Genomic DNA, 27,139 nt, shown 5'->3' with positions numbered 1-27,139 from the left:
AATGCCTTCACGCTCCTCGTGTTTTTCCACATGCATAATTAAGAATAAGGAAGTACATAATTTAAGAATTAGGAAGCTCGGCATTTCCATAAAAGTGCACTAGAATGCTGAATCCAAAACTTCCTGAGGAGCAAACCAGCAATTTCCCACCCGCACTGTGAAGAAATCCTAATCAAATCTGATAGATGAGCAATAATTTTTAGCAATCCTTCAGCAGTTGCTCCATGCAGCTGCATACCCAAAAATTGAGGAATCACATGCATCAAGTTAATTTATGTGTATCAATTGTTTAATTATTTAAACATATAAAACAAAAGAAAATCTGTAAGGTATACTTAATATTTACAGTGGTGTGATTTATTCAGCAATCAAACAAATTACACAACAATGTGAATCACAATTGTGGTAGTAGCCGTGATTATTCTAATCGGACTTTGCGCTGAAACTACAGGCGGAAAATGGACCTTCACTCTGTCTGTCGCAGCAGGATCCCCCAGAGGCTACCCATTTCAATTCAACATCCCATTGACATTCTGAAATGTCTACCCATGGCCTCCAATACTGCCATGATGAGGGCAAACTCAGGCTAGAAAAGCAACAACTTATATACCATCTGGGTAGCATCTAACCTGATGATATGAACATCGATTCCTCTAACTTACGGTAATTTGCCATCCAGCTCTCTTTTCCCAGTCGCAAATGCGGTCAACTTCTCATCCTTAATCATCTCCTCTTCTACTCATCACCTCCCCTTGGTTCCCCTCTCTTATTTCTTCCAAAGTCCTCTGACCTCACCTATTAGATACCACCCTTTATTACTTTTACCTGTCCACTCCCACTTCATAGCACCCACCCCCCCCCCATCACTGGTCTCAAATATCACCTGCTAGCTTGTACTCCTTCCTCTTCCCCCACCACCTTATTCTGACTTCTGCCTCCTTCCTTTCCAGTGCTGACAAATGGCCTCAGTCGGCTGTTTATTGCCCTCCATAGATGCTGCCTGACTTGCTGAGTTTATTTTATTCTTTTTAGAGATACATCACGACAACAGGCCCTTCTGGCCCAGAACGCCTGCACCACCCAATTACACCCATGTGACCAATTAACGTACTAATCCCTATGAGAGAGGAAACTGGACCACCCAGAGGAAGCCCATCTGGTCACAGGGAGAATATCCTTACAGACAACGGCGGAATTAAGCCCAAGTCATTGAGCCCAAGGGATAGAGAGGGGAAAAAGGGGGAGGAGGGGTGGCATTACTGGTCAGGATACTATTACAGCTACAGAAAGGGTGGATAATGTAGCAGGATCCTCTTTTCAGGGTATGGGTAGAAGTCAAGAACAGGAAGGGTGCAGTTACTCTATTGGGAGTATTCTATAGGCCCCCTGGTAGCAGCAAAGATACTGAGGAGCAGATTGGGAGGCAGATTTTGGAAAGGTGCAAAAACAACAGGGTTGTTATCATGGGTGACTTTAACTTCCCCAATATTGATTGGCACCTAATTAGTTCCAATGGTTTAGATGGAGCAGAGTTTGTCAAGTGTATCCAGGGCGGATTCCTGTCACAGTATGTTGACAGGCCGACTAGGGGGAATGCCATACTAGATCTAATATTAGGTAATGAACCGGGTCAGGTCACAGATCTCTCAGTGGGTGAGCATCTGGGGGACAGTGACCACTGCTCCCTGGCCTTTAACATTATCATGGAAAAGGAAAGAATTGGAGAGGACAAGAAAATTTTTAATTCGGAAGGGCAAATTATGAGGCTATAAGGCTAGAACTTGCAGGTGTGAATTGGGATGATGTTTTTGCAGGGAAATGTACTATGGACATGTGGTCGATGTTTAGGGATCTCTTGCAGGATGTTAGGGATAAATTTGTCCTGGTGAGGAAGATAAAGAAAAACCCCAAGGCATTCTTCAATTATGTGAAGAACAAAAGGTTGACAGGAGTGAAGATAGGATGAATTAGAGATAAAGGTGGGAAGATGTGCCTGGAGGCTGTGTAAGTGAGCGAGGTCCTCAATGAATACTTCTCTTTGGTATTCACCAATAAGAGGGAACTTGATGATGGTGAGGACAATATGAGTGAGGTTGATGTTCTGGAGCATGTTGATATTAAGGGAGAAGAGGTGTTGGAGCTGTTAAAATACATTAGGACAGATAAGTCCCCGGGGCCTGACGGAATATTCCCCAGGCTGCTCCACAAGGCGAGGGAAGAGATTGCTAAGCCTCTGGCTAGGATCTTTATGTCCTTGTTGTCCACGGAAATGGTACCGGAGGATTGGAGGGAGGTGAATGTTGTCCCCTTGTTCAAAAAAGGTAGTAGGGATAGTCCAGATAATTATAGACCAGTGATCCTTACGTCTGTGGTGGGAAAGCTGTTGGAAAAGATTCTTAGAGATAGGATCTATGGGCACTTAGAGAATCATGGTCTGATCAGGGACAGTCAGCATGGCTTTGTGAAGGACAGGTCATGTCTAACAAGCCTGATAGAGTTCTTTGAGGAGGTAACCAGCCATATAGATGAGGGTGGTGCAGTAGATGTGATCTACATGGATTTTAGAAAGGCATTTGACAAGGTACCACACAGTAGGCTTATTTGAAAAGTCAGAAGGCATGGAATCCAGGGAAGTTTAGCCAGGTGGATTCAGAATTGGCTTGCCTGCAGAAAGCATAGGGTCGTGGTGGAGGGAGTACATTCGAATTGGAGGGTTGTGACTAGGGGTGTCCCACAAGGATCAGTTCTGGGACCTCTACTTTTCATGATTTTTATTAATGACCTGGATGTGGGGGTGGAAGGGTGGGTTAGCAAATTTGCAAACGACACAAAGGTTGGTGATGTTGTGGATAGTGTAGAGGATTGTCTAAGATTACAGAGAGACATTGATAGGGTGCAGAAGTGGGCTGAGAAGTGGCAGATGGAGTTCAACCCAGAGAAGTGGGAAGTGGTACACTTTGGAAGGACAAACTCCAAGACAGAGTACAAAGTAAATGGCAAGATACTTGGAAGTGTGGAAAAGTAGAGGGATCTGGGGGTACATGTCCACAGATCCCTGAAAGTTGCCTCACAGGTAGATAGGGTAGTTAAGAAAGCTTATGGAGTGTTAGCTTTCATAAGTCGAGGGATAGAGTTTAAGAGTCGCGGGGTAATGATGCAGCTCTATAAAACTCTGGTTAGGCCACACTTGGAGTACTGTGTCCAGTTCTGGCCGCCTCACTATAGGAAGGATGTGGAAGCATTGGAAAGGGTACAGAGGAGATTTACCAGGATGCTGCCGGGTTTAGAGGGTATGCATTATGATCAGAGATTAAAGGAGCTAGGGCTTTACTCTTTGGAGAGAAGGAGGATGAGAGGAGACATGACAGAGATATACAAGATATTAAGAGGAATAGACAGAGTGGACAGCCAGCGCCTCTTCCCCAGGGCACCACTGCTCAATACAAGAGGACATGGCTTTAAGGTAAGAGGGGGAAAGTTCAAGGGAGATATTAGAGGACGGATTTTTTACTCAGAGAGTGGTTGGTGCGTGGAATGCACAGCCTGAGTCAATGGTGCAGGCATATACACTAGTGAAATTTAAGAGACTACTAGACAGGTATATGGAGGAATTTAAGGTGGGGGGGTTATATGGGAGGCAGGGTTTAAGGGTCGGCACAACATTGTGGGCCGAATGGCCTGTACAGTGCTGTATTGTTCTTTGTTCATTGGCACTGTAATAGCCTTAATGTTTCCATGCCACCCTCTAGCACTTTGTGTGGGTTGCTCAGTTCCTCCAGCAGCTTCTATGGGTTTCTCAAGAATTCCAGCATCTGCAGAATCTTGTTTTGGATATAATGAGATTAATGAATTAGGGAACACAATTTGGAGCTACAGAGCCATTTAAGGGGTGTTTTGGAAACTGATAAACCAAAACACTGTCCTTGAGGGAAAACTGTTTACACATAAACTCCAATTATTAATCAAATATCATTGTTTAAAAACCCAGGCTGCTGAGTTCAGCATGGGAGATCACTGGGAATTGACAAGCAATCACTTCTACTGATAATCGTGCAACCATAATCTATTAACAAAGATTATTTATTAACAAAATAAACTTACAGCTGTTATAAGCTCATTTTTTTTGAAAACCCTACAGAAAAATTAACTTTGTTGTTGTTAGCCTGAAACTCCAGCTCTTGACACACATTATTTTTACAACTCAACCGTCTATAATGCAAGGTTTCTTAGGAATGCAACTATCACGTTACAGCACAACTCCCTGTACCATTTAAAGACGGGAAACACTGAACAGTGAGTTGCAAAGACCAACACTGTAATAAACCATCGATACAGACCTGCACAAAAAAGTAGAGAAGTCCCAGTGGAGGGATAATCACTGCAGCTAATGGTGTGGCTACCAAAATCACCACACAAGAAGTGAGAACATTGAAGAGCGATCCCAAGAACATTTTAATCACCATTGGAAGCACTGTGTCTATTGTATCAACATCTTTGGAGAAGCGGTTTACCAAGTTACCACTTGGAGTCTGTTCAAAAAAGCTCAGTGGTGACTTCAGCACATCATACAACACGTTAACATGGAGACGACGGGAAGCCGATATTCCTCCAACACTCATCATCAATGAGGAAAAGAGCACAAAAACACCTGCAAAAGTACGAAAGTTAATTTACGGCAGAACCAGGAAAGAAGCCAGTCCAACATCTTAAAACTCAGACTACTTGCCAAGGCCTTTCAGAGGTACAAGGAAGCAAGTGGATCCAACCAAAAGGAACACAAGGCACAATCACTCAATTTTACGACAACAGGGAGATGGAAAAGTGGCAAAACATTCAAGCACAAGGTCTAAGCAGTTGAAAAGTGAGCCATGCAGAACTCAGTACTGAATTTAAAAAGCTGTAAGATATGCAACTCAGTGGCTACTTTATTAGGTACACCTGTTCACTTATGCAAATATCTAATTACCCAATCATGAGGCAGCAACACAATGCATAAAAGCATTCAGATATGGTCAAGAGATTCAGTTGTTATTCAGACCCAACATTAGAATTGGGAAGAAATGCGACCTCAGTGACATTCACCGTGAATTAATTGTTGTGTCAAAACAGAGAGGTTTGAGTATCTCAGAAACTGCTGGACTCCTGGGATTTTCACACACAGCAATAATAGATAGGGTCTGATTAGGAATAGTCTGCATGGATTTGTGCGTGGAAGGTCATGTTTGACAAATCTTATAGAATTTTTTGAAGAGGTTACGAGGAAAGTTGACGAGGGTAAAGCAGTGGATGTTGTCTATATGAACTTCAGTAAGGCCTTTGACAAGGTTCCACATGGAAGGTTAGTTAGGAAGGTTCAATCATTAGGTATTAATATTGAAGTAGTAAAATGGATTCAACAGTGGCTAGATGGGAGATGCCAGAGAGTAGTGGTGGATAACTGTTTGTCAGGTTGGAGGCCGGTGACCAGTGGTGTGCTTCAGGGATCTGTATTGGGTCCAATGCTGTTTGTCATATACATTAATGATCTGGATGATGGAGTGGTAAATTGGATTAGTAAGTATGCAGATGATACTAAGGTAGGAGGCGTTGTGGATAATGAAGTAGGTTTTCAAAGTTTGCAGAGAGATTTAGGCCAGTTAGAAGAATGGGCTGAATGATGGCAGATGGAATTTAATGCTGATAAGTGTGAGGTGCTACATTTTGGTAGGAATAATCCAAATAGGACATACATGGTAAATGGTAGGGCATTGAAGAATGCAGTAGAACAGAGTGATCTAGGAATAATGGTGCATAGTTCCCAGAAGGTGGAATCTCATGTGGATAGGGTGGTGAAGAAAGCTTTTGGTATGCTGGCCTTTATAAATCAGAGCATTGAGTATAGGAGTGGGGATGTAATGTTAAAATTGTACAAGGCATTGGTAAGGCTGAATATGGAGTATTGTGTACAGTTCTGGTCACCGAATTATAGGAAAGATGTCAACAAAATAGAGAGAGTACAGAGAAGATGTACTAGAATGTTACCTGGGTTTCAGCACCTAAGTTACAGGGAAAGGTTGAACAAGTTAGGTCCTTATTCTTTGGAGCGTAGAAGGTTGAAGGGGGACTTGACAGAGGTATTTAAAATTATAAGGGGGATAAATAGAGTTGACGTGGATAGGCTTTTTCCATTGAGAGTAGGGGAGATTCAAACAGGATGTGATTTGAGAGTTAGGGGGCAAAAGTTTAAGGGTAACACGGGGGGGGGGGGAATTTCTTTACTCAGAGAGTGGTAGCTGTGTGGAATGAGCTTCCAGTAGAAGTGATAGAGGCAGGTTCGATATTGTCATTTAAAGTAAAATTGGATAGGTATATGGATAGGAAAGGAATGGAGGGTTATAGGCTGAGTACAGGCCAGTGGGACTAGGCGAGTGTAAGCGTCGGCACGGACTAGAAGGGCAGAGATGGCCTGTTTCTGTGCTGTAATTGTTATATGGTTATATAACAGTCTCTAGAATTAACAGAGAATGGTGTAAAAAAAAACAAAAGATCCAGTGAACAGCAGTTTATAGGCAAAAATGCCTTGTTAATGAGAGAGGCCAGACTGGTTCAAGCTGACAGGATGGCACAGTAACTCAAATATCCATGTGTTGCAACAGTGGTGTGCAGAAGAGCATCTCTGACCACACAACATGTAAAACATTGAAGTGGATAGCAGCAAAAGACCATGAACATACATACACTCACTGGCCACTTTATTAGGTACAAGAGGTTCCTAATAAGGTGGCCACTGAGTGAAAACCTATTGTAGACTAAAACAATGGAGAATTGTGAATCCAAAGCATTGAGGCGAGGAAGGTTATAGCCAAAAGCAAAGAGAAAGATGAAAAGAACTTAGTGCTGAATAGGATATCAGAGATCTCGGGCTAGCTTAAGTTTTTCAAGGATGATTTCAAAAGAGGCCATCAGGCAGAAAAGTGGAAAAAAAGAGATAAGAATAAAGGTGACAAAGACATGAACAATTTTAAATGGAAAAGATGGAGAGAAATAAGCTTATTTGGGTGGTCTGACACAAATAATAATGTTAAGGAAATGAAAGCAGCTGGTAATGAATGACAAGGGCAAAAAGATCAAATGTAGCACTGCATTTGGTAAAAGCTTTGACACTTTGGAGATAATGGTACAAAGTAACCTGGGCCAAAGTGTAGTCAGTCTAAATAAGGGATGTAGCAAAGGCAACAGAACTCACTGGGTGACAAAGAAATCCAGAAAATACTCATTAGTATTCAGACAATGAAGTGAGTCGAGACAAGAGCTTTAAGAGTCTATAGTAAAGTTGTCTTGACAAAACAAAGTGGTCACCTTTATCCCTCAAAATGATTATAGGCATTTTTGTTAGAGTTGGGATGGCCTACCCAAATTTGCTGATGTTTCCTACTCAAAGCATGGCTAAGCCATCTCTTTACAAATAAGTTCACTCCCCTTGAACTTAGGGCATAAACACTGGACTAATAGTGAAAAGAAAACTGATTGCAAGTTGGAGGTTTTTCTATCAAAAAGAACATCGAGAAACTGATATTGACAAATCAAAGGTCAAGTAATTAGCAACTTGAAAGAGTTGCAGTGACTAGCCAGAACAGATTAAAAGTTAAAATATATGTTTTTAAATAGCATACATTCTACAATGTAATACAATTTTGCATGATACATTTAGAACAAACACTATTAAAATGTTCGCAACAAGATAAAAAATCTATTCATTATCATTTCTGTACTAGTGAGGTACTTTGAGTTTAACTGTAAACTAAACCTGACCACTTTGTTACAAAATAAATTCCCTTAAAGGGGCATTTATAAATAAAATCCATACCTTAGAAGTAACAATTTATCAAATATCTATTTACAAAGGTTGCAATAATGCCCTTTACTTACAATGGATAATAAATATCAAAACTTTCAGAACTAATGACTTTTCTCAGCTGCCTTCATATCATCACAATTCAAAGATACATTACAAACCTTGAGTTGTTCCAAGTGCACCATATACTCCCAATCTGAGTGTGGTATGCAGTTGTGTCCCATTAACAACTGGATCATCTGTCCATAAGCTCAACCAGTAATTAGAGAATAAGGATGCTACATGTTGGCAGATGTAGAATAATACAATCCAGAAAGAGGCGCAGACTCCAATTGCTTTTAAATAGGTCCAGAAAACTCTGAATTTGACCTGAGTTTTAAATAAACATAATCAACACATAGTTCAAAATAAGAGACAGCCATTATTTCCAATCTAACGTCTATCAGCAAAGTTCACATACCCATGAGTTGCTCTTTTGTTCCTGTCATTACTGCTGATTTAAATGATCGTGGCCCAGCACAGAATCCAAGGCATCCTTCTTATTATAGCTTGCCAGCCTGACAAAAGATCCATTTAGCCCTACCCCCACCACATTACCCAGCATCTATGGTAATATGCTACTCTCAAACCCATGAGGTATCGTACATGGCTACCTCTGTAGCACCTTACTGAAGGTCTTCTGAAACAAATAACTTATCCATAGGTCTTTTCCCTACCCTAGTTACATTTCCAAAAAGAATAGTTTCCCTTTTGTAAAATCATGTTGTCTCTGTCAAACCATAGTAATCTATTTTATTTTATTGTCATTTCTTTAGTTATGGATTCAATTTGGAGTCAACACTATTCCAAGAGACTAAATGTTTCCTTTCAGAGTATGATAGTGGCTAGAAAATTGAGACTCCATGTTTCATATAATCATTAGGTTTGAAAAGCTGTCTAAAAACCAAGCCTTAACACCTTATTAAAACTCCAAGGGGTAAGAATGTGTTCATGGTCATATACAGTAAACCCACATGTATTAGTACATTGACACCACAGTCATGCCTTGAAATTCATTGTCCTTTAAAGACAATGAAACAAACAACTTGCCCATCACTCATGTCAGACTAACTTATTGTTACCCATTCTACGCTTTCATCAAATTTTAAACAAGAGACCTCTGATATAGAGCCTGCAACCATAGTCTGTGCTATTTCCGTCTTTGATCTGATTTGAGTGAGGCATTATCATCATCCAACTTTTAAAGTTGTCACACCCCTTATCATTGATTATTATTTCCAATACATCACGTTTTCTTCCTTAATACCAACATTCAGTAAGAACATGTTGCATTTGAGAAAAAGGGGGGGGGGGCAATAAAAGCATTCCAAGTGCTCATTATCATTTCTGCTTAATTTCCCCTCCGCATCTTCTTCAGGTTCAAGATGTTGATCCCTCAACATCTACGAGTCTACGATTTCCTTGTTCTGAACCCTCACCATATCTACCTTGCTTCACAGGGACCTGATGCTGATTTACTATTTAAGTGTCCATTTGCATCTCGGTCTAGCAAGTTTGGCCCTGCCCAATTTAGAACTGATCTTCATCCTTTTATATAATGATGTAAACCCAAGAGAATTTTAATTGCTGATCCCCAACATGCAGTCCCACTTCAACCTTTTCCACTTGCCCAGATATCTGTCCCAAAAATCAAGCCTAGTGGACCATGATGCACCCACAAACATATATTACACACAGCATATAAAACAAAATCAAACCACAAATAAGTTAATAAAATATAATTCAAAGTGGATTTAGTGAACCGCACAGGTAAACAGTAAGCAACTCGCTGTCCTAGTGACAACACCTTGGTGGCAGCAAGGTCTCTCAGCCTGGAGAAAGAAGCCATTAATGTAAATGTGTACGTTCAGAGGAAATAATAAAAACTTGCAAGAAAACTAATAATCAGAACAAAATATGCAGGACAAAAAAATTATAGCCTACATGCTAATACTTGCCAAGATTGTACGCAAGCAACAATAGACCAGGTATTTATACCATGATGCGCACAGATTTATGCTATGTCCACATATTGTTCACAAATCCTATTTGTGAGCACCAACCTGCCACTTCACATTATTTAAGTTAGGTGGTCACCAGATTCATCATTAATTAATTTGTAACAAATTGGTAGAGTAAGAAAGAAAAGGTACATAGTACAAGTATGACAGGATTGGGATAAGTACATCTTTGGAAGATACAAGGACAATCAAAGCAAACAAAAACATCAACGAGTATAAAAGCCATAAGATTTATTAGCCCCAAATGTCCGCCTAAATGTGACTCTATTCCAGCATTCACCCATTTAATTAAAGCTGAGGTCCCAAATTTCAATTGAATACCACATGCAGGATATCTGAGCTATACTGATGGATTCCTCATGGGAGTCTAACAGAAAAGAGTAAACTTCCTTAGATTCCTGGGCTTAGGCTAGACAATGTGTGTCTGTCAGATTAATCAAGTGGAAGCCCATAAGGGCAACTGAGTTAAAGTTGGAAGTTGTGGCCGAGAGAGTAGCAGCAAGTACTATATATGTTAATTCCCTTTTCAGCTGATGGTTTTTTTTTGTTTTTACATGTGCAACTTTGTGTTTTTTTTAAAATAAATAATTATCATGATTTTGAGCGTTACATCTGGTGAAAACATTTACAAGTATTCAATTTAAACAATACTTTTGACAGCCAGCAAATATGGAAGACCAACTTTACTAGCCCACAAGAAAGAAATTCTACAGAAGTTGTATTGAGAGCATCCTGAGCAGCTGCATCACTGCCTGGTACGGAAATTGCATCATCTCGGACCGCATGACCCTGCCGCAGATAGTGTGGTCAGCTGAGAAGACGATCAGGGTCTCTCTTCCCGCCATTAGAGACATTTACATTTACACTACACGCTGCACCCGCAAGGCAAACAGCATTTATGAAGGACCCCACGCACCCCTCATACAAACTCTTCTCCCTCCTGCCATCTGGGAAAAGGCACCAGAGCATTCGGCCTCTCATAACCAGACTATGTAACAGTTTCTTTCCCCAAGCCATCAGACTCCACAACACCTAGAGCCTGGACTGACACCAACTTACTGCCCTCTACCGTGCCTACTGTCTTGTTTATTATTTATTGTAACGCCTGCACTGTTTTGTGCACCTTATGCAGTCCTGGGTAGGTCTGTAGTCTAGTGTTTTTTTCCGTGTTGTTTTCACGTAGTTCAGTGTAGTTTTTGTACTGTTTCATGTAGTACCATGGTCCTGAAAAATGTCTCGTTTTTACTGTGTACTGTACCAGCAGTTATGGTCAAAATGACAATAACAAGTGACTTGACTTAAAAGGGGAGTTAGACATCCTTTTATGCCATGAGATGCCTGAGGTTCCTCTTACAAGTTCAGAACCAGTTTCACAGCAGTAGTCTGCAGGGAAGATGGGCGCCACTTCAGGACAAGCAAATGGTGAGTTTTATCAGTGGAATATTTACCACAACTAATTATGTGAAGGTGTGCTAAAGTAGAAGGCTAAAACAGGTTGATTCACCAAACAGGACAGAGCTAGTGAAGGACAGATGAATGAGTGACTGAAGAGCTGGCGGAGGATGAAGAACTTAGATCATCAGAATCACTTCTGGGGCAGGTGAAGTTTGCACAAGGAGAATATGTTGCACGTTAACTGGAAGTGAACAAATATTGTTGCAAGGACGTTTGCTTGAGCTGCTTAAGAGGGTTTAAACTAATTTGGCCAAGGAAAAGGAAGCACAGTTGCAGTGCAACAGATGGGGAGACCAACTCAAATGTAGAGGATAAACCAGGCATGTCCAGTGAGCAGAGGAAACAAAGGTGGGCTAGGGAGCATGAAGAGGATAGCAGGCTCAACTACGTGTATTTTAATACGAAGAGCCTCCCAGGGAAGTCCATCAAGCTTAGAGCATGGATTAGCACTTATAATTATGACACTAGAGCAATCACTGATGTGGTTGAGGGAAGGGCAGATTTACAGTGTCTTCGTATTCATGCTTGATTGGAGTAATCCACTCCCTGCATGCAGCTACTCCAGCTATAAGATATAACCATTTCCTTACCCTACCAGTCAGAGCTTTATCTGCTTCTGTTAGTTTCACAACAGCTTTTTTTCTTTCTTCTTTTCCAGAGTTGTCCATTTTTGGTGAATTTTGCTGCTCAGAATGTGTTGCTATCTGATCATTAGACCCAGAGGTGGACTTGTTCTTGCCAAGAGCACTGGAAGAGAAAGAAACAATTCTACAATGAAACACTTGTGATCATATCTCAAAGAACAAATAAAGGATTTTATTGCATTTATGGAATACAATGCCAATTAATCTGTGATTATGACTCAACATGTTACATTGCTGAACAGAATTGCAACATCACACGCAAAGTTTTGCATATCATAGCTCATTAAAATTTATTGAAAACTCATTGAAAGGTTTTTTCCCCTCAACTCTCTACTAATCCTTCTACCAACTCACTTAAGTCATTGTGTTTTGACTATTTTCCTCTACTAGAAGGAACGTGTGCATTTCCTTCTTAACTTCTCGAACATTAGCAGCACACAAACACACAAAACTCTGGTCAGGCAGCATCCGTGGAAATGAACAGTTGATGTTTCAGGACAAGACTTTGGGACTTGAAAGAAAGGAGGAAGATGCCAGAATAAAAAGGTGGGGGAGGGCAAGGAGGATAGCTAACATGATAGATTAAGCCATATGGGTGGGAAAAATAAAGGGCTAGAGGAAGAAACCTAACAGGAGAGGAGAGTGGATGACAGGAGAAAGGGAAAGAGGAAGGGCACCAGGGGAGGTGATAGGTAGTCAAAAAGAGGTAAGAGGCCAGTGTGGAGGAAAAGAAGAAGAGGGAGGAGAAAAGGAATTTTTTTTTAAACCAGAAGAAGAAATCAATGTTCATGCCACAAGGTTGGTGTCTACCCAGACATGTCGTTAAGATGTTACTCTCCTACCCGGAGGATGTGGCACAAGAGGCAGCCATGGACCAACATGTAAGAACAGGAGTGGGATTCAGAATTAAAATGATTAATCACCGGAAAGTTCCACTTTTGGCTGATGGAGCAGATGGAGTGGAGCTGCTTGATAAAGTGGTCCCCCAATTTACGACAGGTCTCACCAACGTAGAGGAGGCTACACCAGGAGTGCCAGATACAATCTGCCCCTGCAGATTTGCAAATGAAGTGTTGCCTCACCTGGAAGGGCTGTTTAGGGCCCTGAATGGAGATGAGGGAGGAGATGAATGGACAGGTGTAGCATTTTGGCCACTTGCAGTGATAACCTATCCAAACTTCGCTTAAAAGTTGACATCGAGCCTACAGCACTTGTGCTGACAGCTTGGTATATCTGATAATAATTAACCAATGGTGAAGGACCATCAATGTGTGCTTACTGCATGCAGAAAATAGATACCCCGACTATATCCGATCATTTGAGCAAGTGACTATGTTCATGGCTGCTCTTGACAATAACGGGTGGCACAGATGCCTCATAGTCAGCACAACACTTTACAGTACCAGCAACATCTGTTCAATTCCCATCGCTGCCTGTAAGTTGTCTATACATTCTCCCTGTGACCATGTTGGTTTTCTCTGGGTGCTCTGGTTTCCTCCCACAGTCCAGCTGTTAGGTTAATTGGTCTTTGTAAATTGTCCCATCATTAGGCTAGGATTAAATCAGAAATAGCTGGGCAGCACGGCTTGAAGGACCAGAAGGGCCTATTCCTTGCTGCATCTCAATAAATAAATGTGCTGGGATGGAGATTAGTGGTGAGGGACAAATCGACAAGGAAATCATGGAGGGAGTGCTCCCTGCAGAAAATGGAGAATGAGGGGAGGGGGGAGAGAAGTAAAGATGTGTTTGATGACAGGATCCATTTAGAGATAGTGAAAGTTGTGAAGAATGATGTGTTGGACACAGAAGATAAGGACAAGAGGAAATCTATCACTGTTAAGGCAGTGGGAAGATAGGGTGAGCATGCAAGTCCAGAATCAATAGTGGAGGAAGGGAAATCCCGTTCTATGAAGGACAAGGACATCACTGAAAAGGGAATAGCAAATCCACTGGAGACAGGGTGGGAAGGGATACAGTATAGTTAAGATGGCCTTGAGAATCAGTAGGTTTATAAACAGTTTTGTCTCCAGAGATTGAGGCAGAGAGTTCGAGAATGGGCAAAGGGGTGTCAGAAATGGACTAAGTAAATTTAAGGGCAGGATGGAAGTTCTCAAACATTATACATGTTAATTAAACCATCCACCAATTTAATTTGTTTTAAAAAAAAGCATCCCAAACTAACCAGTCTCTTCATGACATTACCCTTACAGCTCTGCCAAATTTTACTCTGCACTCTCTAGTATTAACACAACCTTTCTGTTGTGTATTACCGGAGCTATACATAGGACTCTAACTATATGCCAGGGAATCAATGCCAAGAATGATTTTCAAATCTTCAGACAAAATAATAATTGAAAAAACCTAGAAATCAATTTCAAAAAGGAAAGATAACATCTGACCAAGATTTTAAAAGTAGCGGGAATGAAAAAAGGTGAACAACAGCAAGGGAGTATATGGCTTCAAAATAGATTAGTGTATGAGCTGGCAAACAAGGGTCATGCAGCAGAATGGATGACAAACAGGCTTCAAAATAGAAACTGGAAAATGGTACAAATAAGATTGCAGAATGCATACCATTAAATTTCATTACAAAGGACAATACAATCTGCTGGAAGAACTCAGTGGGTCGAACAGCCTCTATTTGACTGGGGTGAGTGAAGGAAAAGGAAATCATCAATTCTTCAGGTCGAAATCCTGTATCAAGACCTGATGTCATTCTTGGCAATGATTTTTAAACTCATCTCTGGTTCCCTGGCATAATAGCTGTAGTATTATATACATTTCTGGTAGCACACCAGAGGAAGCTTGTGTTAGTACTTGAGAATGTATTGAAGATGTTGGCAGGATTGGAGAAGTATAATTAAGAAAGACCTTGATCAGCTAAGTTCCTCCTGCAAGTTGATGCTCCAAATTCCAGCATCTGCAGTGTCTTGATTCTTAATATAAAAGGTGAAATATCTTGCTAGAGGAATAAAAAAATATATTCCTTAGAAACTAAAGGCGAAACAGTTATTTTTTAAAAAATCTCAAAAGGATCTATTAGTCCACAAGAAAAGAATAAAGTGACAAAAAAAAACCTGTAAAACTTATTTCTGGAAGAATTATACACAAAGGCAAATTAACAAAAACAAGAGAAAATATTCAAGAGTGGGAAGAAGATGCAACTTCCTCACAGCACAAAACAACACCTTCAAGTGCAAGTTAATGAGATACACAAGGACAAAAAAGAATTGGCAGGTGCAATGAGATGCTAGTAGAAGTTTGTGTGGCGCACGTACAACAGTGCAAATTTGATGAGCCCAACAGCACAATGAAATCCTGTAAATTCTAATCAGATGCCCCGTTTACACTTCTTCACCATGCATGCTCCATTAGTGTTACATCTTCTGAAACACTGATTTTATATGCATTTAAAAGAAAACATTCAATGTGCATTGTTTTCCAAGTTCCACAGAAAATCAGAAAATTTCATACAATTAACATTTCATAACACTTCAATACATTTGAAATTAAGTTTGTGCTCAGTATTCATTGACAACTCAAAACTACAAAACATACCCTTGGAGGAAATTGTACCATGTCTTTTGTGGACCTTTGGTATTTTCATTCTGTTCCTTTCCTGCTGAGTCATCTAAGTAAGCAGTATGAAAATTAACTATTTAGTATAGCATCCTACTGTAAACAATGGTAAAGAGCATCAAAATTGTCTGCAATTCAACAAAGATGTTGGCTTGACATTGAATTAAAGTCCCTATCAATGAACCATAGATGCTGCCTGACCTGCTGAGTTCCTTTTACATTTTGTGTGTGTTACCATCTTACCAATACTAGACTACTTGACAGTAGTGTAATCTTCAGATACAGTGAATATGAAATACCATCTTAGTGCTTCAAATTAGTTTCCAAATAGGTTAGTTTTCTAACCTCTTTCCGCATCTGAAGAATTAAGCACATTAGAAGGACAGAGGGATAAAGTGTATGTTAAGCTAAGCAGGTTCACGAATGGAGTATCTGCAGTTATCGGAAGCATTATACTAGACAGGAATATGCACAGATTGTCAATGAGCTACACTGTTTGTGTTTTTAAAATTAGAAATATTTCCCAGGGGGCGTCACGTGATGACGTAGGATCGAGACGTTGGGAATACAGCTCCCTCATAAAAAGTAATGAAATAGGGTTTAAATGAAGAAGAGTTAACAAATATCTACTAGAAACTATTTACAAGTAACTCAGGATTATCTTTTGATATGGCTCCTAAACCGAAACAGAAGAAAGCTACTACTTCGAAGACTGCGCAAATCGGCGGGGAAAAAGGCCTAACCGTCTCGGCAAAGCCTCGGACTCAAGTTGGATCTCCTCCTGGCGAAGTGCATGGCACTTCTGATGATGCGGGACAGGAAGGTGCAGCAATGTCGGCGGTCTCTAAGAAGTAACGGCAAGAACAACGCATGCGCGAAGAAACAAGTATGCATGAACAGATATTAACAAAACTACAAATCCCAACTACGGTTGGAAGTGAAATTGGAAGTGAATCGGAAGTGGAATCAGACTCTTTGGGAAATTCAGAGGAAGAAGAAGAGGAAAAGAAGGAGGAGATTAAAGGAGACAAAAGATATCTTGATATATATTATGAATGAATTAAAAGCTATAAGAAGGATGCAGAATACACTCGATAATGTGGTGGAAAAACAAAAGAAGATGGATAATAAAGTTAAAGAGATGGAAGTAAAAGTGGAAGAAAACACTGAAAGAATAGATAAGATAGAAGACAATAATCTTGCCTGGACAATAGAAAGAAAACGGATGTTGGAAAAAATAGATGCGCTTGAAAACTCTAGTAGACAAAATAATATCAGAATTGTTGGTCTTATGGAAGGTACAGAGGGAGAAAATCCAATAAAATTCTTTCAAGAATGGATTCCGAAAATTTTGGAAATGAAAGAAGGAAGCCAAGTAATTGAAATTGAAAGAGCACACTGAGCTTTAAGACCAAGACCTCAACAAGATCAAAATCCAAGATCAATTTTGATAAAATGCTTAAGGTACCAAGATAAAGAAATGATCTTGAAGGCAGCTACTCAAGGTGCTAAAAAGAGAAATGGGCCATTGATAATAGAAGGGAAAAGAGTTTTTTTTTTATCCAGACGTAAGTTACGATCTTCTGAAGAGGCAGAAGGAATTTAATCTAGTGAAAAAATCTTTATGGGAAAAGGGCTATAAATTTTTATTGAGCTACCCAGCAAAATTGATAATTTTCCTGGATAACGAAGAAAGAAGATTTTTCGTTGACTACCGGAAAGCGGAGAAATTTGTACAAGAATTACCTGATGTCCATGAAGAGGAGTAAAGAATTATAGAAATGAAATGGACTAATAATGAAGACTGAAACAAGGTTGGACTTGACGGACATTTATAAAAAAAAATGGTTGAGGAGTATTAATTGGGAGTAGAGACATTAATTATTTTCTTTTTTTTCCTTCACTAATATATTTTCTTTTTTTTTTGCGGGGGAGCTGGAGGAGCTCCTGATCGATGGCTGCGAGTTTCACGTGTACAATTATGGCGATTGCCATGACCCGTAAAATGGGGGGGGTAATGTTGTGTTCTTTTTATTCGCAACATTAGTGGGGGGGGTACTTTGTTTTTTTTTCTTATATATTAGTTATCTTTCTTCTATTTTTCTTCTTTTTTGCCTGGATGATTGGGGAGAAACTCATAGCAACATGGACAATTTTAAAGAGTTCCCAAGGTATTATGAATGATAAATTTACTTAATTTTTTAAGTTTTAATGTTAATGGAATTAATGGACCTGTGAAAAGAAAAAGAGTTTTAACATATATTAAGAAAATGAAAGGAGATATAGCTTTTTTACAAGAAACACATTTAACAGAAACAGAACATAAGAAATTAAAGAGGGATTGGGTTGGAAATGTCATTGCAGCTTCATTTAATTCAAAATCGAGAGGAGTTGCAATTTTGGTTAATAAATCTTTACCAATTAAAATACAAAATGTAATAATTGATTCTGTGGGGAGATATGTGATTATACATTGTCAATTTTTTCAGAATTATGGACTTTTATGAACATTTATGCACCAAATGAAAATGATGTAAAATTCATACAAGAGGTTTTTTTGAACTTGGCTGATGCACATGATAAAATATTAATAGGTGGAGATTTTAATTTTTGTTTAGATCCAGTTTTGGATAGGTCAACTAAAGTTGCTACAAAATCAAAAGTAATAAAACTAACTTTATCATTAATGAAAGATTTAAACCTGATTGATATATGGAGAAAAATTAATCCAAGAGAAAGAGATTATTCATTTTATTCAAATAGACATAAAACTTACTCAAGGATTGATTTTTTTTATTATCAAAAAATATTCAAGATAGAGTGAAAAGTGTGGAATATAAAGCAAGAATACTGTCAGATCATTTCCCCTTGATAATGACAATGATAATGATGGATAAGGAGGAATCGATTTATAGATGGAGATTTAATGCAATTTTATTAAAACGTCAAGATTTTTGTGATTTTATGAAAAAACAGATTCAATTTTTTTTGGATACAAATTTACATTCAGTTGAGGATAAAATTGTATTATGGGAAGCGATGAAAGCATATTTAAGGGGTCAGATTATAAGTTATACATCTAAAATTAAGAAGGAATACATGGCAGAAATAGATCAATTGGAAAAAGATATCATAAGTTAGAAAAAGAATCTCAAAGATATATGACAGAAGAAAAATGAAGACAACTTGTTAATAAAAAAACTACAATATAAAACACTCCAGACATATCGTACAGAAAAATTATGAGAACTAAACAAAAATATTACGAATTAGGTGAAAGATCACATAAAATTCTTGCTTGGCAGTTGAAAACAGAACAGGCTTCTAAAACAATAAATGCAATTAGAACAAGTGTAAATAAGGTTACTTATAAACCTTTAGAAATTAATGAAACTTTAAAAAAAAATTATACTGAACTATATCAATCAGAATCACAAAATAAGATTGCTGAGATAGATAAATTTTTATCACAAATAACCTTTCCAAAATTAAATTTGGAAGAACAGAAAGGATTAGATATGCCCTTTACATTAAAAGAGGTTGAAGAAGCTTTAGGATCACTTCAGAGTAATAAATCCCAAGGAGAAGATGGTTTTCCTCCTGAATTTTATAAAAAATTTAAAGATTTATTAATTCCTCCTTTTATGGAATTAATATACCAAGTGGAAAGAATGCATAAACTCCCACAATCTTTTTTAACAGCGATCATAACTGTATTGCCAAAAAAAGATAGAGACCCTTTAAAACCAACATCATATAGGCCTATTTCTTTGTTGAATACAGATTATAAAATAATAGCAAAAATTTTATCTAATAGAATATCTAAATATTTACCAAAATTAATACATATGGATCAAACAGGTTTTATTAAAAACAGACAATCAATGGATAATATAACCCGGTTACTTAGTATAATTCATTTGGCACAAAAAAGAGAGGAAATGAGTGTGGCAGTTGCTTTGGATGCAGAAAAAGCATTTGATAGATTGGAATGGGATTTTTATTTAAGGTATTGGAAAAATATGAGTTAGGAAAATCTTTTATACAATGGATTAAAACCTTAAATACTAATCCTCAAGCTAAAGTAGTTACAAATGGTTAGATTTCAACACCATTTTGCTTAATGAGGTCAACTAGACAAGGCTGCCCATTATCACCTGCTTTATTTGTATTGGCAATAGAACCATTAGCTGAATTAATTAGAACAGATTCAGACATTGGGGGCTTTAGAGTTAATCAAGAAGAATATAAGATTAATTTATTTGCTGATGATGTTTTGATTTATTTAACAAACCCATTGCAATCTTTGCAAAGATTATCTTTTAGATTGGAAGAATATGGGAAAGTATCAGGGTATAAAGTAAATTGGGATAAAAGTGAAATTTTACCCCTTACCAAAGGAAATTATAATCAATGTCGATTAGTAACTCAATTTCGATGGTCAATAAATGGGATAAAATATTTAGGTATTAGAGTTGATAATGATGTAAAAAATTTATATAAACAAAATTATTTGCCATTATTAAAAAAATAAAAGAGAATCTTGATAAATGGATGATGTTACCAATAACATTAATAGGTAGAGTTAATGCTGTAAAAATGAATATATTTCCTAGATTGCAATATTTATTCCAAACTTTACCAATACAATTACCTCAGAAGTTTTTTCAAGAACTGAATAAATATGCAAGGAAATTTCTTTGGAAAGGAAAGATGTCAAGAATATCATTGGAAAAATTGACATGTAAATTTGATTTAGGAGGGTTACAACTTCCAAATTTTAAGAATTATTATAAAGCAAATCAACTTAGATTTAGTGAGTCTTTTTTTGATGAAGAAAAACCGGCATGATTAGAATAGAACTAGATAAGATAGGAGAAAACTTACTAGAAGATTTTATATATAAATGGATATATAAATGGGAATCCAAATGGATACGGGAAAAAAAAAGAATCTCTTATATTGACACTTGATTGATTTATGGAATAAGGTAAATATGGACGATGAGATAAAGAAATCTTTATTAGCAAAAAGAACTTTAATTCAAAATAGGCTTATTCCTTTTACAATGGATAATAAACTTTTACATAATTGGTCCCAAAAGGGGATTAAATATATAGGTGATTGTTTTGAAGGAGGTATATTGATGTCGTTTGATCATTTTAAAAATAAATATAAAATATCAAATAACACTCTTTTCTGTTATTTTCAATTAAAGGCTTATTTACGAGAAAAGCTGGGACAAACAATGTTGATGCCAAAACCTAGTGAAATAGAAATATTAATTCAAAAAGGAAAAATTTTAAAAATTACATCTTGTATGTATAATTTGATTCACAAACAGACAATTAAATCAGGAATTCATAAATCAAAACAAAAATGGGAATCTGATTTGAATGTTAAAATTGATGGAAAAAACTGGTCAAGATTATGTTCTGATAGTATGAGAAATACAATAAATGTTTGACTTAGATTAATACAATATAATTTTTTACATCAATTATATATAACACCACAGAAAATAAATAGATTAAATTCAAATATGTCTGACCAATGTTTTCGATGTAATCAAGGAATTGGTACTTTTTTACATTCGACTTGGTCTTGTTTTAAAATTCAACCTTTTTGGATAAATTTAAGACTTTTATTGGAACAAATTACTGGAATACAACTCCCACATAGTCCAATATTATTTTTATTAGGAGATATTGAAGGGACAATACGGAAACTTAAATTGAATAAGTATCAGAAAAAAATTATAAAAATTGCATTGGCAGTAGCCGAAAAAGTTATCGCAGTTACTTGGAAATCTGATTTATATTTAACTATGGATCGTTGGAATAATGAAATATATAGTTGCATTCCACTTGAAAAAATTACATATAATCTAAGAAATGAATATGATATATTTTTGAAAATTTGGCTCCCATACCTACAAAAGATAGGATTAAATACATAGGTCCTTTGAAGATAAAATTATAAAGTAATTGGGGAAAGTAAAAATAAATATTAAAATTATTTTGAACTCCATGGAGCATGTGGGGATCCTCCGATATCCATGCAATCTTTCTCTTCTTTCTGTTTTTTTCTTTAGATAAGGGTTGGGGGGGGGAGGGTTAATATTATTTTTCTCACTATTTTATCATCACATTTATTCTTTGTAATTTTCTAAAAATTAATAAATAAAAATTTTTAAAAAGAAATATTTCCCAACTTGAGCACAGACATACATTTGTGTTTTCATCAAACACATTTGTCTTTAATATGAATCTATAAAAAGATACAAGATGTCTTAAAGTGCAAATGGATAGCACTGAACGGTTTCTGCTTTTAAGTAGTAACTCATTTAAACAGATGGGCCTGATCAAATTTTAAAGCCAAAAGTATTTTGAATTCCTGAATAATCATCTCAGAAACAATAAGGATACCTTGGACTTTGTGACTGTTGCTTCTGAAATCGATATATTTATTTTATTATGGAATGTTTTAGAAGTCCCTCATTTTCCCACTATCCTCTGTACAATACTTCGAAACTGATTTTGGCATTAAATTCATTATATGTCAACAATGTGTCATCTTCTAGACCAGCGATTTTCAAACTTTTTCTTCCCCAATGACCCACCTTAACCAAATGGTTGAACCAGGGGATCCACAAATAACAAATTGATTGTTCCTGATATAACTACTGATACATACAAGAACCAATCTCAAATTATTTCTATTGAATGCATTGATATTTACCAAAAGTGACAGATTTGTTGAAGTTGTGTAAACAAAAATTATTCTCGACCAAAATAATAGCTAAGATATTATACAGCAGGTTGCAAATTAGCATCACTCAATAATAAATCTGCTCACTTACCTAAAAATCTATGACCTAATTGATTAAGAAAATACACAAGCCAAAAAGTGACTAACAAATGTTTCTAACAAATACTCAAAATAATACTCTCAGGACTGCTCTACAAGCATAATCTAATGTTAATAATTGAAAAAAACACTTCATAGGAGCTCTATTAAACACAATAACAACAGAAAGCTTTGACAAAGTACAGGAACATTATACCACCCATGGAAAGGAAGGTTTTGGAACCACACCATACTGGACACTGGCAAAATGATTAAACTATCAAGAAAGGCAATTCCAGAGTGTTTCTGGATAGTACAATGGATACTTCTATCAATTCACCTTCATTTTCTGTTGGTGCATGCATTCGGAGAAATTCTGAAAACGCTCCTTTTTGTTCTAAAAGTTCCTTGTAGGTTCCAGACTCCGAAATTCTCCCATCAACCATCACAAAAATCATATTCATTTGAGGCAGGAAGCTAATACCATGAGTTACAAGGACACGGGTCTGTAAAATTAATTTTGTCAAATTTCATTCAGTGAGTAGAACTTACTTTAGGAGAGGGAGTCAGAATTCAAGTATAAACAGCAGAGCTTTCTGATGTTGCTCACCTTGCCTTTCAGTAAACCATTGGGTCCAATCACTTTTTCAAAGATATGACGACCAACATGTGAATCAACAGCAGAGAGTGGATCATCCAGAAAGTACACTGCTTTATTACTATATATTGCTCGAGCAAGACTCACCCTCTGCTTCTGTCCTCCAGACAAATTTACACCCTATAGGATGAATACAAAGCATTTAATTATTTGATCTTATTAAACAATCGTCTGTTGGTTGAGACAGTTATGACTCATGTTAACATGGTTCGCTGTGCACGCTTCTTTTACAAAACTAAACTTTAATACAATATTTTATACTTAACTAGAAGACAGGCTTCATCAGAAAAGTTAAAAGCTCTTTTCATTTGATAGTGAAAATAAGTAAAACTTTTCATTTTATATTGTTACAGATTATTTTAAAGTGTTTATTATAGGCATTAAGCATTTTGGAAAAAAAGTCAAACAAATGTTTAAGTGTTACTTCGTGGCCAACTTACTCAAAAATGACATTGCTCACATTGTTCAACACATTCAAATATGTCCTACACATTCAAATACTTCTGGTTCAAGATTCCTGCTATGATAACATTTGATAAACTAAGTACTGTAGCAGCAAGTTTGTTCATTCAAATTTACTTTCCTGGAGTACACCTGCTTTCTCCAAATAAGCCAATTAAAATTTAAATCTGATCATGTTTCAAAGGGCAGATACAAATTAATTTGTTCCAATCATGTATGGGCAATTGAATGGAATAAATAGTTCATTAGCAGACTTGGCTAATTGCTCTTCCTATAAATGTTCTGTCATTTGTTAGTTTTACAAAATGGTTGGTGCTGTTATTTACCAGGTGCAATCACAATGCACCAATATACAACTGTATGCTTACACAATAAATGGTTTTCCACCGACAAAAATATTTCTAGTAATCAAATACATTTTAATTTGAAATTGAGCATTTGTAAAATATATGTGCATACTCGACCTTTTCTCCTATTTCTGTCTCATCCCCTGCAGGCAGAGTCTCCAGATCAGGCAGAAGCGCACAGCCCTCAACCACTTTATTGTACCACTCTTCCACTAATTTCTCACCAAAGAGAATATTTTGTTTTAAAGATGCATTCTGAATCCACGCCTGCTGTGGAACATACGCTACTGAATTCTGTTAATAAACAAAACCATGAGTAACTTTTTGCTCTTTATTTTAATCTTGATGCATCTATAAGACTATAAAAGGAACAGGAAAAGGGTTTCACATATTTGTTATTTCAACAAGTGTATTAGTTGACTGCATACAAGAAGTTTACAGCAGGGAAAAACATCAATTACTCCAAGGTGTTCATAAATAAAACCGATGTAAATAATTAATTTTAAAAACAATCCACCAAACAAAATAAAATCCTAACTGCGGCAGAGGACAGACAATGGTCTACATTCAGGATTGTATCTTTCATCTCATTTGTCCATTAGGCTACTGAAACCTATATATGACTTTTAACAAATGTATAGCCAGTGAAAAGAAAAAGCCAAATTAAACAAAAGGCAGGCTTGAATGACCATAATTTAGACGAGGATGGTAGAGAAAACTGGGACTACAGTTCACAAATTTATAAAAACGACCTGTATTTAGGAGCAAGAAACTGAACAACTTTTGCAAAAGATTTAAAATAAATTTAAGGGGAGTGGTAGTGATCATTTACTAACACAAAGAATGTAGCTTTATACAAGAAAACACAATTAAACTTGTAGTCTGGTCAGCTTATTGGCAAGAGAACTGAAATAACTTATAGATGTGTACAGTAGGAGGTAGAAGGAATGAAAAAGGGAAAAATGAAATTATAGAGAGCATGGATGGAAAAAAGCAGTGAACAAATAATTACAAGTAGTTCATGTAGTTTGGCAAATCAATTAACAAAAGATTAACTTAAAATTGTTTAATACTACAGGACACTGATTATGCAGCTTTTAAGAAGACCTGGGGGGGGGGGGAGAAGGAGGGGAGAGGGAGAGAGAAAAAGAAAAGGACCTCTTTGCTCCTATACTCAACTCCCCTTGTTATGAAGGGCAACATGTCATTAGCTTTCTTACTAAGCACATCTTTCCCTCTCTACCCCTCCCTGCTTTTCGCAGGGATCATTCCCTCCGCAACTGCCTGGTCCACACATCCCTCCCCACAGATCTCCCACCTGGTACTTATCCCTGCAAGTGTAAGTGCTACACCTGTCCCTACACTCCTCTTTTATCACCATTCAGGGCCCCGAACAGTCCTTCCAGGTGAGGCAAAACTTCACTTGGAGAGTCTGTTGGGGTCATCTATTGCATCTGGTGCTCCCGGTGTGGCTTCCTCTACATCAGCGAGACGCAACGCAGATAGGGGGACCGTTTCGCTGAGCACCTCCTCTCCGTCCGCCACAACAGACAGGATCTCCCAGTTGCCACCCACTTCAACTCTGCTTCACATTCCCATTCAGTTATGTCCATACATGGCCTCCTCTACTGCCATGATGAGGCCAAACTCAGGTTGGAGGAGCAACACTTCATATACCCAGACAGTGGTGTTACGTATTCAGGCAACAATAATATAGATGAGTTAGGCAAGGGGTTTTATAACGAATAACACGTTTATTAAACACTGATAACAAACCCCCTTCAAATGTAAACAAACCCAAACAATGGTCCGAGCTCAGCTGCTGGCAGCTGGTCAGACAGTTCTCAAACAGCTTTGCAGTCTCAAACAGTCTTTAAAGCAGTATTGAAAAGAACTCAGTTCTCTAAAGCGAATTGCCGAAAAAAAAGTTCAAAGAACGATATGCCGACAGTTCAAAAGCTCACGGTACTTTTAAAAGGAGAGACTTTTTAAAGCGATGTAAATTCTCTTCCACGTCGATGTCCTTCGATTCCCAGCGTCGAACTCCCACGTCGAATTTTATTAAATATAACAACTTAAAGTGACTGACCTTGCATTCACAATATTCTCAATCTCCCGCTTTTTCCAGCGGAGACTATCGTGAGAATAGTAAACGAAATCCTTCCGAATGAGGATCAAACAAGGTCGAAGTCAATCCATCGAAAATCGATTCTTCTCAATTTCCATTTTCCAAACTTTTCTTCACTCTCCATCAGCAAAGAAACCGTTGGCTCTGACCTTTTAAACTTTAGGCATTAACAAAACTTCATTTTTAACTAAACTGCGTCATCACATTAAATCACGCAGCAACATGAAGTCATCTTGGTAAATCCTGCCACGAACTGCCCCACCTGACAGGGTGGGTCTCCCTTTTATACTCTGTAGAAAAAACCTGTCACATGACCTCTACTGGCGGGAAAATGACATCACTCCACCATTACCTCATGTCCAGTATAACTTCAACCCCAGTCACGTGACAAGGGTACCACTGTCACGTGTCACGGGTACGTAACACCTCCCTCCAAAAAAAAACATTTTTGGTCTGACAAGAACAAAAATTTTAACAATTACTTACAAGAAAAAAAAACAAATGTATAAATCATATAACATACACAATATACAATACAGTAGGAGTGTTACAATAAAAAAAAAACCACTCCAAAAAAAAACATTGTACAGTCAACATCGAGATAGACAATCAGCAACCACATTATCTTTACCTTTAATATGAGTTATCACAATATTGTACTCTTGTAACATCAAACTCCAATTTAACAATCTTCTGTTTTTGTTTTTCATCTTACTCAGAAAAACTAACGGATTATGATCAGTGTAAACAATAAGTGGTTTTTGAGTTGTACCAACATATACCTCAAAATATTCCAAAGCTAAAACAAGAGATAACAATTCTTTCTCTATTGTTGAATAGTTTCTTTGATGCTTATTAAATTTCTTAGAAAAGTAAGCTACTGGATGATCAACCTCATCACCTTCATTCCTTTGCATCAATACTGCTCCCGCAGCTTCATCACTAGCATCTACAGCTAATGAAAAAGGTTTTTCAAAGTCAGGTGCCTTAAGCACAGGTTGTTCACATATCATTGTTTTCAATTTTTCAAATGCTTCCTGACAAAACACTGTCCATACAAACTTTACATTCTTCTGCAGAAGGTTAGTTAATGGAAGGGCAACATTAGCAAAATTCTTACAAA

General features: G+C 37.4%; 1 protein-coding gene across 1 annotated transcript in view; it reads right to left on the bottom strand.

Annotated features, from left to right (window-relative positions):
• The window catches only part of abcc1 (ATP binding cassette subfamily C member 1 (ABCC1 blood group)), a 126,966-nt gene that overhangs the window by 17,142 nt on the left and 82,685 nt on the right, over positions 1 to 27,139 (bottom strand). The window contains exons 17-23 of the mRNA XM_073060523.1: positions 24,006 to 24,182; positions 23,032 to 23,199; positions 22,762 to 22,927; positions 15,552 to 15,624; positions 11,940 to 12,096; positions 7,996 to 8,203; positions 4,338 to 4,648 (exon numbers count right to left, since the gene is read on the bottom strand). Of these exons, the coding sequence (XP_072916624.1) occupies positions 4,338 to 4,648; positions 7,996 to 8,203; positions 11,940 to 12,096; positions 15,552 to 15,624; positions 22,762 to 22,927; positions 23,032 to 23,199; positions 24,006 to 24,182 (1,260 nt within the window). The remainder of the gene's footprint in view (positions 1 to 4,337; positions 4,649 to 7,995; positions 8,204 to 11,939; positions 12,097 to 15,551; positions 15,625 to 22,761; positions 22,928 to 23,031; positions 23,200 to 24,005; positions 24,183 to 27,139) is intronic.

This window comes from Hemitrygon akajei, chromosome 11 (genome assembly GCF_048418815.1).
Source record: "Hemitrygon akajei chromosome 11, sHemAka1.3, whole genome shotgun sequence".
Lineage (NCBI taxonomy): Eukaryota > Metazoa > Chordata > Chondrichthyes > Myliobatiformes > Dasyatidae > Hemitrygon > Hemitrygon akajei.
The sequence above is the reverse complement of the archived record's forward strand: the minus strand, read 5'-3'. Positions and strand labels throughout refer to the sequence as shown.